The sequence below is a fragment of the Panthera tigris genome, chromosome C1 (genome assembly GCF_018350195.1).
Source record: "Panthera tigris isolate Pti1 chromosome C1, P.tigris_Pti1_mat1.1, whole genome shotgun sequence".
Taxonomy (NCBI): domain Eukaryota; kingdom Metazoa; phylum Chordata; class Mammalia; order Carnivora; family Felidae; genus Panthera; species Panthera tigris.
Window position 1 is genome coordinate 75,562,268 of NC_056667.1, and position 17,260 is coordinate 75,579,527.

A 17,260-nucleotide genomic window follows, 5' to 3' on the forward strand; every position below is an offset into this window, starting at 1 on the left:
TTTGTGCTTGAAGAATTGAGCACTGAACGTCACATGGCATAGTTTTTTAAATCTATTTTCTATTTCTTTGTCTCCCATATTTGGTAACACACACAAACATGTAGTTTGATTAAGCAGTCTCAGTTTACAAGGTCATGAGGGATGGTATCATGTAGGTGCATAGCCAGGTTACCTTGAAGTTTTCTCTCCCTTTTTTTCTCTCTCCTTAGGGAGGGGAACCTACTACAAGATGAAACCAGAGTTTTCATCTCTAGAGGGGAACAGAGTTAAACAAGGAGAAGAGGAAATACTGTTGCTTTTCACCGGAAGTCCTTTTATAGTATTTCATTTATTACCATTTGCACAAATCTTTTGCTTTAAAAACAAAGATGATGTGAAGGGTGGTGCCAGGACTCATATTAGACCACTTAATATGACCTCTTTTGTGTAGAACCTACCTTCAGTGATCCAATCCAACCACCCATTCACACAAACCACACTACCATGCAACGTTTTGTTGAGGCAGAAACTTACTTCTGAGAAAGTAAAGGGGGTAATCTTAGGTCTTTGATTGGTGGGAAAGACATTTAAGAAAGAACTCCTTTTGTTTCCCTTGAAATAAGGATTAGGGAGATTTTATTTTTATTTATTTATTTATTTAGGATTAGGAAGATTTTAGTTGCAAAGGGGAAATTGGCTTCAAGATGCATCAACTCTCTGGTTCAAAAGTATTGGCAGTCAGTGGAAATCCTCTGTGTGTTTCCTGTGTTTAGCATTTATACAGCATGTTTCAGTTTAAAAGCCCTTTACTGTCATTAGTTAATTACCTCCCAAGGGCTGCAGGGTAGTTACAGGGAATACTGGAACCAAGCCAGCTTTTAGAGCTGTAAGATGTACAAGTGTCTATACTAGCCCCAATTCAGAGTGTAGTTGTTACACCATTTCCCACACATGGATCGATTGGTTAATGTGTGGTTATTCAATCTCTAAAGTTCCTTTTTTAGACTTGACATTTTCTCAATAAGTACAAGTTACTGAAACAGAAGAGAACTTATTCCAATACCTTGTCTTGCAAGTGTCTCGAAAATCAGCACTGGTAACAGTTTTAGGTTTATCATTAAATAAGAATCTCCAAAGTGAAGCCTAAATACTGGCATTTATTAAAAGTGCCTGAATGATTCTAGAGTAGAGCCAGACTTGAGAACCACTGACTTAAATGACCAATAGAGAGAGGCTCCTTCCTCTGTTCCCAACAATATCTACAAAGAGAATGAAATACAACATTTGGCTAAGGAGAACTAATTGTTAATACATGTTACATTTTGTTTTGTATCAAATATATATATATATATTACATATCAAATATATATAATATATATATATTACATATCAAATATATATATTATATATATTGTGTATATATATACATATTATATATGTATTACATTAGAAAAGTGCGAAAGAAATTTGGAGAATATAGAAGACTAAGTATGGATGCCTGTGAGTACATAAAAAGTCATCACGAAAAAGAATCACAGTTCATGTTTTACAATTTTTCTTTCCATCTTATCTTTATGCTTTGTCTTTTAAAAAAAATATTGGTATTGCTATTATCAGATTTCACATACAATTTTGTATCCTGTTTTTCAAATTTACCACTACAGTGTTTTCCATTGTTCCATGCTTTAAAAGATCATCTCTAAAAACAAAATCTACTGAAATGAGGCAAACAGGGAAATTTATATCCACAATTGAACCAAAATAGAAATTCAGGTACTTTTAGAGCACAGGCCCATAGGAATATTTTCTGCTCCGTGTCCTTTCACAACATCTTAGACCAGCAGGAACTAGATAGACACGTGCTCCATTTCTGTAGCCAAACCTTGACTATATTTGGTGTGTGGTGCCCTCTACTGGGTCTCCTAGGACTGTGCCCTTTTTCTGTTTGTAAACTCTATGTGTTGGGTTGACTCTCAAGATGGGGGTTAGATTGTATGTGTGCATGTTTGAATTTTGTATGTTTGTATTTTTATTTACATTTGTTTCCCTAATGTAGAATTGAAGCTATTTAGATACAGAAGCTGACTATGGGTCTGTTTCCTTCTTATTCATTCAACAGACACTTTAGAGTCTACCTTGTGCCAGGCATGGTTCTAGCAGGCTGGAGACACAAAGATGAGATCTCCACCTTCAAGTGGCTCATTGTCTAGTGGCAGAGACCCTACTATCCAAGGCCTGGATAGTCCCACAGGAGAACTTGACTCCTTGTAGATCCTTGTCCTCCCCTCTCTAGGAAAACCATCCTCTTCAATGAAGCGTGCAGCTTTGGGAGAGACACATGTGGCAGAGCCAGGAAGAAAGGGGACACCTTTCCAGCAGGGCAGATCTACCAAATCAATTCTGGCAATCAGTGGGGTTGACAGATGTCGCAGACAGCTTGCTCTCAATTTACTTAGAAGATTAAAATTTATGATGGACTAAACACATTAAGAAGATGAAATGAGAGGCGATAATTCAGAGGTTTAACTGAGACCCTAATAGGGAATAAACCTCATTTTCTAGAAATGTATACTTTATATAATTTATACCTAAGGAAAGCACTTCTGTGTTTGGAATTTCACCTTGCTTTTTGGGGAAGGGAATGCACATGAAACTAATTGAGTTTTTCTAATCTGAGAAAGGCCTAAAGCACAGGATGAGGTGGGGAATCTCCAAAGCATTCATGATCACTTCTTTTCCTACATAACTCTCTTTGACTGCATTAGTACAATTATGCAAGATTGGGAGATTGGCAAAATCTCTCTCCTTTTTTTTTTTTTTTTAACGTTTATTTTTGAGACAGAGAGATAGAGCATGAACGGGGGAGGGTCAGAGAGAGAGGGAGACACAGAATCTGAAACAGGCTCCAGGCTCTGAGCTGTCAGCACAGAGCCCGATGTGGGGCTTGAACTCACGGACAGTGAGATCATGACCTGCGCCGAAGTCGGATGCTTAATTGACTGAGCCACCCAGGCGCCCCTCTCCTTTTTTTTTAATGTTTATTTTTGACAGAGAGAGAGAGACAGAGCATGAGTGGGGGAGGGGCAGAGAGACAGGGAGACACAGAATTCAAAGCAGGCTCCAGGCTTTGAGCTGTCAGCACAGAGCCTGATGCGGGGCTTGAGCTCACAGACCGCGAGATCATGACCTGAGCCGAAGTTGGATGCTCAACCGACTGAGCTACCCAGGCGCCCCTCTCCTTTTTTTTTTTTCTTTTTCTTTCTTTTTTTTTTAACCTGAGAACTTTGGTGATGATATTGAATCTCCAAGGTTGGCTCCAAACAGCAATAGACCATGATTATATAATATTTGTCATGTATATGGAACCAGTAATTTCTCATTGTGCAGTCTTGGACAAGTAACCTAACTTTCTCTTTAATTTACCTCATGCGGAAAGGATATAACCTATCTTATTGTGAGGATACAAGTAAGGCATATAAAGAGTCCATCAAAATCCTTGGCAGGCAAGAGCTGCTCGGTAGAGCACAGTAGGCACTTCAGAATGATAGAGATGCACATATGGGCTCTGGAGCCAGGCTGCTTGGGTTTGAATCTTGGCTCTATTCTTTTCTTTTTTTTTTTTTTTTTTTTAACAGTGTGTCCTTGGGCAAGTAACTTTACCTTTATGGGTCTCAGTTTCCTTAGCAGTAAAGTAGGGGCAATAGTACTACCTACATTATAGGATTCTTTTTTTTTTTAATTTAAAAAAATGTTTATTTATTTTCGAGAGAGAGAGAGAGAGAGAGAGAGGGAGAGAGAGAGAACATGTGCGTGCACGCAAGTGGGGAGGAGCAGAGAGAGTGGGAGACACAGAATCTGAAGCAGGCTCCAGGCTCCAAGGTGTCAGCGTAGAGTCTGATGTAGGGCTCAAATCCACGAGCCTCAAGATCATGACCTGAGCCAAAGTCGGATGCTCAACCAACTGAGCCACCCAGGTGCCCCTACATCATAGGACTCTTAAGCAGATAAAAGGAGTTAATACATGTAAAGTTCTTTGGAACATTTATTAATATATAGGGCTTAATAAAAGCTAATTATTATTTTAATTGCTATTTCTTTTAGCTTTTAGAGATACCTGTGTCTTTTTCAAGTTGTAAATTAAAATTGGAGAGAGACATCTTCTCATATGTATAAAATACATCCATTCAGTGCTGTTAACACTAGCTGTTTTCAGCCGATTTCTATTGCTGTGGTTCTGTAACCAGCTCTCCTTGGATAAGTCCTCAGAACCCTCAGTAGGAATTACTTTGCTTATGTTAAGTTTGGCTGCTCTGCCTTAAGACTGTCATTTTTAGTACTTGACCTCCCTCTCTAAGTATTTATGAATTCCCTAAAGAACATGGAGAAGAAGAATTATTTGGAGCCAATTGGGAAGGCATTGTGAAATCAGAACTCCCCTTTGTAAACCTACTGTCACTTATTCTCCAAAATAATTGTCGGATGCTGTGGTTTTGTGCAGAGGAAGCTCTGGGCACTCACTTTCAGTCAGATGCAGTCTTTTCTTCAGTGGTGATTTTGCTTCTCCTCCTTAACATACAGCGCCACTGTGCTACCTATAGGCCATATAAAAGGGGTACATAGAAGGGTCTCCATTCCCAAAGAGTATGAACAAAGAACTAGACAAGGAATACAACTAAAAAACTTACTACAACAAGAATCCAACTGTGCTAACCACTATTAAGGTGACACAGAGGGAAGGGGATTCTGACTAAGAGCTTAGGGAGAGGTTTAAAAAGAGGCGACATGAATATTGAACCTTGAAGAATGGCAGAGGAGGAAAGGAAACACAATAGAAGCAGAGAGAACAGGGTGAGCAAAAGCTTGTGAAAATACACAGCTTGTTTGGGGAACAGCAGATGGTCCTGTGTTGTTGGAGCAGAAGGTATGTATGTGGAGGGTCAGGAGATGAGGAACAGAGGTCCCTGGGTCCTCAGGGAGCCCACGCACCTCGCTCTTCTCAGGTTCTGGGGAGGGCAATGGTAGGGCTTCTTTGACGGCTCCCTCAGGATCAGGTCTTAGATGTAGCTCCCCATTTCCTCCTTCTCCCTGCAGACTTCTCTTGGCATCAGCACATCATTCTTTTAACCTCTGCACTTAATAAAACATATTCTCTTCTGTTTTCCAGTAGGCTTAGCTGTTCTGGCATTTACTAACCTGCCACCTACTGCAAAATAAATGGAGAATGAAATAGTCTAAGACTTTGTACAAAACCTTGGCCCCTCAGGGTAAAAATCTAAGCCTAAACAAGTGGGAAGAGGCCCGGTTGCCTGGCCAGTTTCTGGGGGACTGGAAAGAGATGACAGTGAAGGAGGAAAACCATGTTTGGCACATAGTTGGTGCTCAATCAATATTTGTTTGGTAAAGGAATTAAGGGATGGCTTGAGGGACTCTCAGGTATTGCAAGGCCTCTCAGGTATTGTGGGGTATCTAGGTATGGCCACCTGCTTCTGCCTTGGGAAAGAGGAAGGAAGGGGAGAAGATATCTATGTATTCTGGCTCTCCAGGCATTTGTGCTGAGGCCAGTTTTCTTCTTGAGTTAGGAGTTCCATGATTGGTAATTTTCTCTTTTCGGAGAGAAAGAAGGGTGTGTGTGTGTGTGTGTGTGTGTGTGTGGTTCCCAATACTTATTTCCTTACACTCATGCCTGAATACCACGGGTTACAAACCATTCCTTTGTCATGATACCAAGAAAAATAAAAAGTTAAAAATGTCAAGAGAGAGCTCTGTCCAGCATTTAGGATCCAGTTACATGGTCCTTACAGCCGCTTGTCAGACCCCAACTGCCAAAATGGTGAAGCAGATTGAGAGCAAGTATGCTTTTCAGGAAGCCTTGAACAGTGCAGGGGAAAAACTTGTAGTAGTTGACTTTTCAGCCATGTGGTGTGGGCCTTGCAAAACGATTAAGCCTTTCTTTCATTCCTTCTCTGACAAGTATTCCAACATGGCGTTCCTTGAAGCAGATGTGGATGACTGTTGGGATGTTGCTTCAGAGCGTGAAGTCAAATGCATGCCAACCTTCCAGTTTTTTAAAAAAGGACAAAAGGTGGGTGAACTTTCTGGGGCTAGTAAGGAAAAACTTGAGGCTACCATTAATGAATTAATCTAATTATGTTTTCTGAAAACATAACCAGCCATTGGCTGTTGAAAACTTGTAAATTTTTTTATTTACCAAAAGGAAAGATCAAGTATGAAGACTGTATACCCAATTGCCATCTGATTATATAAAATGGCAATAAAATATTAAGTCTACCCTTAAAAAAAAAAAGTCAAGAGAGTTCAGTTTTACTTAGCAAATATATGTGCTCAGCACTTAGGATACAAAGAAGACTTGATTCTAATCTCAAAGGGCTTCGAATGTGGGTAGACATAAAGCCAAACAGAGTATTTACTGCAGGGGAGATAGTGCTGTAACAGGTTAGCTCAGGGCCTTGCTACTCCAAGTATGGTTTCAGCAGCAGCAGCAGCAGCAGCAGCAGCAGCATCTTCTGGAAACCTGTGAGGAATGCAGACTCTGGCTCCAACCCAGTCTGACTGAGTGTGCATGTGAGTTTTAATGAGATTGCTAGGTGAATCCTATACACGTTAATATTTGAGAAGTACTGGCCTAGGGTGCAGGGATGGGATGTGGGTGTGTTTCTTAGAGGAAGTAAATCCTGAGCTATGTTTTGAGAATGGGTAGGGTTAACTGGGTGGTATCACAAGCAGAGACAAAAGCATAAGTAAAAGTTTAGTGGCATGAAGAAGCATAGGGATGATTTGGGAAGCGGCTTAAAATTGATCCACAAAAGGGAGAGAGTGTAGGAGAGAGGAGGAGGGAGAAATGTAGGAAGATGGCAGGTCAGGCAGTGGCCAGATCCGGACGCACGTGCTCTAGGTTACGTAGCTTTGCCTTGATCTAATCCATGATAGAGACGCATGATGAGATGTTTGGATTAGTATTTAGAACACCGCAGCCCTGAGAAGCCTGAGAAATCAAGGCCAAAGGGCAGAGAAATTATTTAGGAAGATACAGCAACAGTTTGGGAGAGAGAGAATGAGAGTAGTTAGGTACTGCAGGTAGTGCGGTGGGAATGGAGAGAAGGGAACAAGTTTAAGAAACTTTAAGAGGTAATAAGCAGATGAAAGACTTCAGTATGAACTGGCGTGAGACAATGGGAGAGAGCTGTGCCTTGACTAGATGAATCGGGCAGGCTTCCGGCTAGGATTAGTGGGTGGTTGCTCACGACACCACTAACAGAGATGAAAGAATAAAGGAGGATGAGCAGGTTTGAGGAGGGAAATTATGAGTTCAGTTTTCAACATGTTCAGCTCAGGTGACTAGGAAACATGTATAGGATGGGGGAAAAAAAGAAAACAAGGGTGGAGAATGGGTGAATCAATCAGGGTGGAGAAGGAAAGTGATGAGGAAGAAACAATGCTCTGTCCAGGTTTGGGGCTATGGTAATACACATAGTATATCTGTGAGTTTTTCCCCCAGCCCTATTTCCACAAGCTGCCTTCTTGGAACTGGTTCCAGAAACTGGTTGGATCTCAAAGAAGAGCAAATGGTTTTGATTCATGGTTTCCTATCCTGCAATCAACTCGTTGTTGACACTATTTCCTCTACTAAAAGAAAAAAAAAAAAAAAACAAAACCTGGAGTTCAAGCTGCTCCAGGGTCAGAATGAATAGTTGTCTTTTTCCATATTGACCTGTGGGGTGAATAATTTTGGCCACTTCCCCAACACTACTTCCAAAGTAGTGATAATACAACGCCAAGGTGTGTGGATATTTGTGGTCATTCGTCAGGTTCTGGAGGACTTCTGCCACAAATCATCCCTGGTTTTGAACTTTTACAGCACTTTCATTTTGGACCTTAAAATTCAGAAATTGGTAATAGCTTGTTTTGGATCATTTCCATAATTATTTCCTATTTTGCAATCTGTTCTCTGCTCACAGAGTAAAAATCGTCTGGGACTTCAGCGTCTCCACAGCAAAAAGTCCAAAAACACGTTAACATTTTCGGTACAGTCATCCCCAGCCAATAAAAAGCAAAAGGTCGGCACGTGGTTTATTAGTTTGGGCAGGAGGGAGGTATTCCAACTAGATCCTTTCGCTCTTGCCAGGATCAAACATGGCGGGCCGCAGCCAGAATTTCCCGAACACCCAGTTCGCTTTCCCGTGACCCTAGTCAGTCTTCGACGCTCCTCTTTCTACCTTCCTTCCTCCTCAGCCGCTCCCAGAGGGTCAGCACTCGGGAGCGCGACAGCGGGCCTCCTTCCCGCCCCCACTCGAGGGCCCGCCCACCAGCCCGCGCCAGCCAATCGCAGGCCGCGCTGCGGCGGCTGGCAGCGCCGGCCGGCCCCGCCCCTCAGCCTCGCTGTGGCCTGCGGCTCCCGGGCCGGTAGCGCCGCTGTCGGTCGCGAGGACGGGTGGTGTGGAACCGCGGGTCGCGGGTGCTCGCCGCCTGCCACAGCTCAGCCCAGCGTCGCCGAGGCTGTGAGCCCCGAGCCTCCGCCATGGACTTCGAAGACGGTAAGCGGCGCCTCTGGCTGGTCGCCACGGCGGGCGGGAGGCGGGGTGGCCGCCCCGGGGGTCTGTTTACGGTCTCAAGATGGCCGTGTGGGCTTTGTTCTGCGGGCCCGGAGGCCGCCCGCCCGCCGCGGGCCCAGTGCCCGGAATCGGCCTGTGTGGGAACCCGCGCGCCTTGTCGCGCCCGCCCGGCGCCCGCTGCCGCCGGGGACCTGGGAGTTCCGTGCCGGCCTCGGTGAGGGGAAGGGCGCGCCCAGAGCGCCACGGCCTCCGGTCTCGGGCCCCGGACTCGCGCTCCGGACTCGCCCCGGCCCCGGTGCGTGGAAATTGCCCCGACGCCTCCCAACTCCCCGGTCTCGGGCAGAGGGGCGGGTGGGGCCTCCCCGGCCTCGCGTCGCGTTCGCCTCACAGGGCGGCGACCCAGCTCGTCCGTGTAGTAAATCCCCAACCAGGTTGCTTCTTAACAGATACAATTTCCAGAGGCTTGTTCACGGTGATGTTTCTCGTCTTAGTTTGAAGACGAGTTTAAAGGGCGTCTGTAAGTGACAAGTATAGGTAGATCTCTGTGCCGAATGGAAACCTGAGCTATATTACTGGTTAGCAAACTGGGCTGTTTATCCACCAAAATTACCTGGTCGTTAATCCCTAATTTCAAATAGCTGCGTGAACCTAAGCATTTTTTCCTCTGGATTGTGTATGGATGGGACTTAAGTTAGAATTCTGGCACGGCATCACATGCCCTTCAAATTCAGCTCTGTGCCCAGCCGCCTGCGTTGGACTTAACGTTTAAAGAAACCGTATTCCAGCAATACCTTTCAGCTGTCTCTCACGCTAGTTCTTTAAACCATTTTCACAGGCTCCCAGAGTAAAATTAATTTGGTTTTCACCTTGTCTTCAAATCTTGCCCAACTTTTTTATAGGAATTGGTGTCAAGATAAAATGAGTCGGTTAACGACAGCGTTAGGGAGACGTGGAAAAGGGTTTCAGTGATTAAAGTGGTCTTAATCCTGAGTAACCAGACGTGTCTAATTAAAACCGGCTCGCCAACTAGTTGTAAGCCCCTCACCCAACCGAAACAATTACATTAAACATTGAATGTACTGTGATCTCAGCATGAGTCTGACTAAACGATCTTTTGATCTTTGATTTGATTTCATGCCAGAAAGAATTAAAGCTGCCAAATCTAAGTATATGAAAGGGGGCTGAAAGAACCCATGTTTAAAAAAGTTTATTTGTTTATTTTGAGAGAGAGAGAGAAAATCCCAAGCTGTCGGTGCAGCGCCAGATGTGGGGCTTGATCTCACGAAGCCTGACATCTTGACCTGAGCCGAAATCAAGAGTAGGGCTCTTAACCAGCTAAGCCCCCCAGGCGCCCCTGGGATAACCCTTTGGTGGAGCCTTTTCAATTAGTTTGAAATAGGAAGTCCAGCTGTTAAGAGTAGCACACTCCGGTGTTTTTGTTTGTTTTGGTTGGACTTTGACTCATTTGGATACAGATACCTTAAAACTATGTTTATTTGAAGTAGCGAAGCTGGGAATGAAAGTTAAAAATATATTGCTATGTTTTCATACCAAAGTTTGATGATAGTACCAACACTCAGGGTACAGCAGAAGCTACCCAGGTGGGGGGAGGGAACAATGGGAGTGGTTCCCCCCCCCCCCCCACCAAGGGAATCCATTTTCTGTAGAGAGTTGAAAAACAATAAAACTTAGTTTGCTTACTTTTTATTGTCACCATGTGCCTACAACTCCAGCGTTAGTAATAAAATTATAAACAGTGTCAGTGAGTAAACACTCCTCCTCTCTCTTGCTTCCTTTTCTCCTTTACTGCTATATTTGGGAGTGGAATTTGACTAACAATACATCTGAATCTAATCCTATGCAGCGTAGCTGGATTCTGTTGCCTTCAAGGGATCACTGTATCAGCTTTCTTTCTTTTAGTATTTATTAGTAAAATTAATTAAAGGACTTAACAATTGCCAAATCCGTTTTAACGGAAATTGCCAATATGGTTTTTGGTGATGTCACATCCTGGAGAGATACAGTGAAGGCAAACATATATGTTTGTGTATATGCATTCTCAAATAAGATCTTGAAAACTTTAGAGAGCGAGTAGGTAAAAGAAATATATTTAACTTTGAAACAATTACATATTACATACAATCAATTCTCACATGGCCCTTTTTGCAATATTTGATACATAATTTAATCTATCTGCCTTCCTTTTGTTTCCCTGTATAAATCAGTACTGGATTCCCTTTTTTGGCAATTATTGTATATCAGGTGTTAAAGCGAATTTTTACATTTTAGTAATTTGGATGATTTGCCTCTTGGGGAGATAATGAAGAGAGATACATGTTTTTCCATATTAAATGTTTGTAATTATTTACACTCCATTTTTGTAGATAATAGAGTTAATGACATTTTAAGAAATTGTGTTTGATTTGAATAGATGAGTATGTAATTTCAGACTTTCGCTAATATTGCACTAATTTCTTTCTGTTAAATGTGTCTTCATAGATTATACACACTCTGCTTGCAGAAATACTTATCAGGGCTTTAATGGTGAGTATCCTCTTTTGTTTGCTCTTAAATAATGTTAAAGGAATGCATTTCAGTTTTTCTCTACATGCACATAAAGTAACAATGTAAAAAGCCAGTTCTACCTTGTTTCAGTCATTGTTTTGTCTCTTAATGTATCACTGCTCAGTGTTAATGTGTCACACTATGTATAGTTTTTGAATTAAGGAATTTGGGAATCAGAAAAAGTCAGGGCTATTCCGTATAGTTTGACTCTTTTGTTAGAATTATGATTCCTTTACTTTATTCCAAAAGGCCTTGACTACATTCTGAGTGATGAGTTACAAGAAACTGGTCGAGTTCTTTTTGCTGACTGAGAAGCTTTGGTATTGAATAATGTAGATTAAGTGGATTATTGTCTTGGTTTTATATCGCTTCTATTGTAATACATTTTGACCTTGTTTTTGAGGTCATTTGCTTTAGTGTCTAAATGTGTTTGTATATAAAGAGCTGTCTAGAGGAGCACATGAAGAAGCCTGATTGTTTATTTTATTTTTTAAAATATTTTTTTAATGTTTACTTTTTGAGAGAGGGAGACAGAGCATGAGCAGGGGAGGGGCAGAGAGAGAGGGAGACACAGAATATGAAGCAGGCTCCAGGCTCCGAGCTGTCAGCACAGAGCCCATTGTGGGACTCAAACCCATGAACTGTGATATCTTGACCTGAGCTGAAGTTGGACACCCAACCGACTGAGCCACCCAGGAGTCCCTAAGCCTGATTGTTCATTGACTTAAGCATGACGTTAGAGTTGTGACTACAGAGCTAGATAAAATCATAAGAGGTAGGCAGAGTACAGTTGGATGTTATTTTGATAGTTATTAAAGTTCTGCCAGACAGGATGATAACACAAAAAAGAACGTGGAAGAATTCAGTGAGGTAAAAAAGGACCCCCATAGAGTGGAAGTACACATATTGATTGCCAGAGAAAAGGAAAATTCAGCTGTGTACAGAATATAATATATTCACAAAATAAAAGTGAAGCAGGTGTACTAAATAAAACCATGTGCCATTTTATGAGAATAATTGCTGTCCAATTAATTTCTGTGTATCATCTTTAAGAATTTAGAGAAACTTTGTATTTGATGTGGGCTATGTGTAGGAAGTAGTATATATTGAGTGCTGAAGAATACCTTTTTTTTTTTAAGTTTATTTATTTTGAGAGAGAGAGCATGAGCAGGAGAAGGGCAGAGAGAGAGGGAGAGACAGAATCCCAAGCAGGCTCTGAATTGTCAGCCCAGAGCTGGATGCAGGGCTTGATCTCACAAACTGAGATTGTGACCTGAGCTGAAATCAAGAGTTGGATGCTTCACTGACTGAGCTATCCACATGCCTCTGGTTGTTGTTTTCTTAATGTATTTTTGAGTAATCACTACACCCAACCTGGGGCTCAAACTTACAACCCCAAGATCAAGAGTTGCATGCTCTACTAACTGATCCAGCTAGTTGCCCTTGAAGAACACAGTTTTGAACAGGAGAATGTCATAATAAAACTACCAGAGGAACTTTAATTTGTATCCACATTTAGGTAGATTGAAAACTGGAAACTTAGAGGAGTGCCTGGCTGGCTCAGTTGGAAGAGTATGTGACTCTTGCTCTTGGGGTTGTAAGTTCAAGCCCCATGCTGGATGTAGAGATTTCTTAAAAATAAAATCTTAAAAAAGGAAAAGAAAAGAAAAAACTGGAAAATAAGCTAAAAAGCCATTTAATAAATTTAGGTGTTAGGATTTAAAGATCCTGAACTTGGGAGAAGACTAGTAATTTTGAAAATAGTAAGATGTTTCTAGAGAAAATTAACAGAACTTGCAGGCTGACTGACTAGTAATGAGTAGAAAATTGAGAAGGATGAATAAAAACGAGTCCAAGATTTTGAACTGGAGTGAGTAGGACTAATACGTTCACCAAAGAGAGACATTTGGAATGATAAAAGGCTTCAATTTCTAGTAGTGTTTACCAGAGATTTGGATTCAATGTCTAAATGTAGGACTTTGACATGTAGAGTCATACCAGGCCAGAAGTTTATTTTCTTAATGTATAGTGATGCAAAAAGAACTTTAGCAATTTCTATCACAGTGATGACTTTTTGCTTAAGAGATGCACTTTATTTTTTATTGAAGTATAATTGACATACAACATTACATTAATTTCAGGGGTACAGCATGATGATTCACTGTAGGAAATGATTTCACTGGGAAAATGATTACTGCAATAATTCTAGTTACCATCCATCACCATATATAATTAAATTTTTTTCTTATAATGAGAACTTTTAAGATTTAATCTCTTAACAGTTAAGTCATCATGCTATACATTATATCCTGTGACTTATTTTTTCTCCTCATGACTTATTTTTTTATAACTGGACTTTTGTACCTTTTGATTCCCTTTGCCCACCTGCACTCTCCCCTCTAGAAACCACTAACCTGTTCTCTGTATCTATGAGCTTGGCTTTTTTGTTTTGTTTTGTTTTGTTTTGTTTTGTTTAGATTCCACATAACAGTATTTGTCTTGCTTTGTAACTTATTTCACTTAGCATAATGCCCTCAGGGTCCATCCATGTTGTTGCAAATGGCAAGATTTCATTCCTTTTTATGGCTGAGTCCTGTTCCTCGTATATGTGAACCCCATCTTTTTTATCCATTCATCCTTTAGTGGACACTTAAGTTGTTTTCATACCTCTCCTATTATAAATAAAGCTGCAGCGAACATGAGGTGCATATATCCTTTTGGATTAATGTTTTACCAATGTTGTGAATTTTATTTTTTCTCTTAATTTTAGTTCCAACAGTGGTTTTCATCTGAGGGTGATTGTTAGATTCCCCTGGGGAGCTTTTCCAAAGTGTGTTTGTTTAGGTCATACTCTAGTCCTCTTGAATCTTAGTTTTAAATAAGGGATCCCTGGTTGTGCATGTGATGAAAAAGTGCTGTGAATGATTTTGGAATGCATTGCTGGTTAAAGATCATTATTTGACAACACTTTGAGGTCTAGGTTATCTACACTTCATACATGAGGAACTTAATTTCAGAGATGTAATTTGACTTTATTCATTTAACAAATATTTCTTGAGTGACTGCTGTGTATTAGATACTATTCTAGGAACTGGCAATATAGCAATGAGCAAAATGGAAAATATTCTTGCCCTTGTAGGGAGTACAATCTAGTGGGATGAATTGGAGAATAAGCAAGATAAAGAAGTAACACATATTGTATATTAGATGGTAACAATTGCTTAGAAGAAAAAGGCCACAGAGGATGTTGGCGGTGGTGGTGGTGGTGGTGGTGTGTGTGTGTGTTGGGGAAGGACTTGCTAAGGTGACCTTTGAGCACAGATTTGAGAAGGTGCAGATGCAAGCCATGGCTATCTAAAGGGAGAATGCTGTAGGCTTTAGCAAATACGAAGCCAAATGAAGCCAACAATACAATTCATTGTTAGCATTGTCTTTTCCAGCGACTGAAATGAAGTAGAAGGTACTGGAAAATATGTCAAGTTCCAAATTTCCTCCACACCGTTTCCTGGAAGGAAGTTGTATTTTCAATGATTCCATGTTTCCTTCCTGCCTCACAATAACTCTTTTTATATAAACAGCAGAGAAAAAAAGGAGAGCATTCCAGATAGAGGAAAGCAGGAATAAAGGTACAGCTGAGTACATTGTGCTTCAGAGAGACTTAAGAAGAATGTTTTGACTAGAGCTGATGATTTTTGCTGAGCAGTCTTAAGACAGAGTTAGAGTGGTGAGGTGTAGCCAAAGGCATTGAAAATCAAAGATAACTTGTTTATATTTAAGAGACAATAGAAAATGAAGACCTGAAAGAGTGGAGGGATTGAGCAGTGTGGATACAGAGAAAGAGCATTCCAGGCAGAGGGAGCAGCAGGTGCAAAAATGGGTGTGTGCATACTGTGTTCTAGGAACAGCTGAGGGTCTAGTATACCTAGAGTAGAGCGATAACGGGAGGAATGGTAGATGATGAAGTTAAGAAGTGATAGGTAAATCATACAGGGCAGTATTTGTCAGATATAGCAGTTGACTTCTTTTTTAATGTTTATTTATTTTGAGAGCAAGCGAGTGAGCGAGCATGAGCTGGGAAAGGGGCAGAGAAAGAGGGAGAGAATCCCAAGCAGGCTCCACGCTGTCAGCACAGAGCCTGATGTGGGGCTCAATCCCACAAACCGTGAGATCATGACCTGAGCCAAAATCAAGAGTCGGACACTGAACCAAGTGAGCCACCCAGGTGCCCTACAAGTATTGACATTTTGGACTAGATAATTCTTTGTGGGGGGATGTCTTGTGCATTGTAGACTGTTCAGCAGCATCTTTGGCCTCTGTGCACTAGATGTGAACAGCACCTGCCCTTTGGTTGTGAAAACCAAAAGTGCTTTCAGAGATTGTCAAATGTCCTCTGGAAGGCAAAATTGTCCTTGGTTCAAAGCCACTGGTATAGGGCCTTACGGATTATTTAAGGGTTTGGCTTTTACTTCAGGCAAAATGGGAAGCCATTGGAAGTTACTGAGCATTGAACTTTATTTAAGTTTATTTATTTAAGTAATCTCCACAGCCAGTGTGGGGCTTGAACTCATGACCCCGAGATCAAAAGTTGGCATGCTCTTCCAACTGAGCCAGCCAAGTACCCTGAACATGATTTAAATTCACATTTTAACAGATTTATTCTGGCTGTTTTCTTCAGAATAAACAGAAAGGAAGCAAAAGTGAAAGCAGGAAAACTACTTAGGAGGCTGTTGCAGTAATGTAGATTTGAGATGCTGGTGGCCTGTATCAAAATGCTAGTAGTATGGAGGTGGTGAACAGAGGTCCTATTTCAAGAGTTGGTGTGACACAGCTTGTTAATTATTTTGATAAGTCAGTTGTTTTTTCCTGTTACTCCTCAGCTCCTTCCTTATGATTTAATTGTAACTGAGTTTTAACATTTGTTGAACTTATAGAGTGATCAAAGCAATAGAATAGATTTGATTTAAAACATGAGGTCGGTTTTTGAGTGAATTACTTTCATTTTATAATAATAATAAAGATATGCTATATTCTTCTAGTTTTATTCATTTATTTAAAAAATATTTTGATGTTTATTTTTGAGAGAGAGAGAGAGAGAGAGAGAGAGACAGAGTGTGAGCGGGGGAGGTGCAGAGAGAGAGGGAGACATAGAATCTGAAGCAGACTCCAGGCTTTGAGCCGTCAGCACAGAGCCTGACGCGGGGCTCGAATTCATGGACCATGAGATCATGACCTGAGCTGAAGTCGGAGGCTCAACCGACTGAACCACCCAGGCGCCCTGTTCCAGTTTTATTTTTAAAGTGATTTCTAAGTTCATTTGGTAACCTGGAAGAACGTTTATATAGAAGCAGTCATCTTATAGAATCTATATCCCTATAATCATACTGATTACATACAGTATAAAGACTTTTCCTTTTTTCCTTTTTAATTAACTGAATAGTACTATACTATGAATAATAAGCCAAAATCATTGCTATGTAGTTTTCTTAATTTTTGTGTACTCTACAGTGCCTGGCATAAGGTGGGTGTTCAATAGTAGTAATTTATGACTCCATAGTGAAATAAAAACACAGAATAAAAAACTAAAAGATTTAGTATCTGAAGGCAGCCTCTGCGAGCTCAAAATTGAAACTCGCAGAAATAACAATATGAAACTTTTTGCTTTGTTTATCTAACTGAACTTAGCTCTAAGATTATTTTTTAATATGAGGCTTAGAGGAAGGCTTTTTATTTTGAAATTTTTATTTTAATTTCAAAATTGTCCTCTATCTGAGATAATATAAGAATAAATTACCAACTCTAAAGACAGATAATTGACATCGGGCTCTGTGCTGAGTGTGGAGCCCACTTAACATTCTCCCCCCACCCCAATACCCTTCTCCCCCACTTGTGCTCTCTCTCTCTCTCTCAAAAAAAAAAAAAAAGATAAATGACTATTTTATTAATCTAGAATTGTGTTGTCTAATATGGTAGCCATTAGCTGCATGTGACTGCACACTTGAATGTGGACAGTTGGAATTTAGATGAGCTATAAATGTGAATAATGCGCCCCATTTGAAGTCTTAGTATGAAAAATGTATTAATAAACTTTTTGTGTTCTGTTATGCTTATTGGTACTTACAAGTTTTATGTAATTCTAAATTTCACTG

The 17,260-nt window shown here is 40.8% G+C and overlaps 2 protein-coding genes across 4 annotated transcripts in view; both read left to right on the forward strand.

Moving 5' to 3' along the window:
* The first annotated feature begins 5,806 nt into the window (after positions 1-5,806).
* LOC102969693 (thioredoxin) lies at positions 5,807-6,124 on the forward strand. The gene has a single exon (XM_015537544.2). The coding sequence runs from the start codon at positions 5,807-5,809 to the stop codon at positions 6,122-6,124; it is 318 nt and encodes a 105-aa protein (XP_015393030.2).
* A 2,254-nt stretch (positions 6,125-8,378) lies between these two features.
* The window catches only part of ZNF326 (zinc finger protein 326), a 35,162-nt gene continuing 26,280 nt past the window's right edge, over positions 8,379-17,260 (forward strand). For 2 of the 3 annotated variants that reach the window (XM_042997817.1, XM_042997818.1), the window contains exons 1-2: positions 8,379-8,531; positions 11,049-11,093. In XM_042997817.1, coding sequence (XP_042853751.1) covers positions 8,516-8,531; positions 11,049-11,093 — 61 coding nt within the window. In that variant the 5' untranslated portion in view covers positions 8,379-8,515. The remainder of the gene's footprint in view (positions 8,532-11,048; positions 11,094-17,260) is intronic. The other variant, XM_042997820.1, reaches the window with a different exon arrangement.

Bases quoted from the DNA above. Each gene is read 5' to 3' on its own strand.
- LOC102969693 (XM_015537544.2), top strand. From the start codon at position 5,807: ATGGTGAAGCAGATTGAGAGCAAGTATGCTTTTCAGGAAGCCTTGAAC.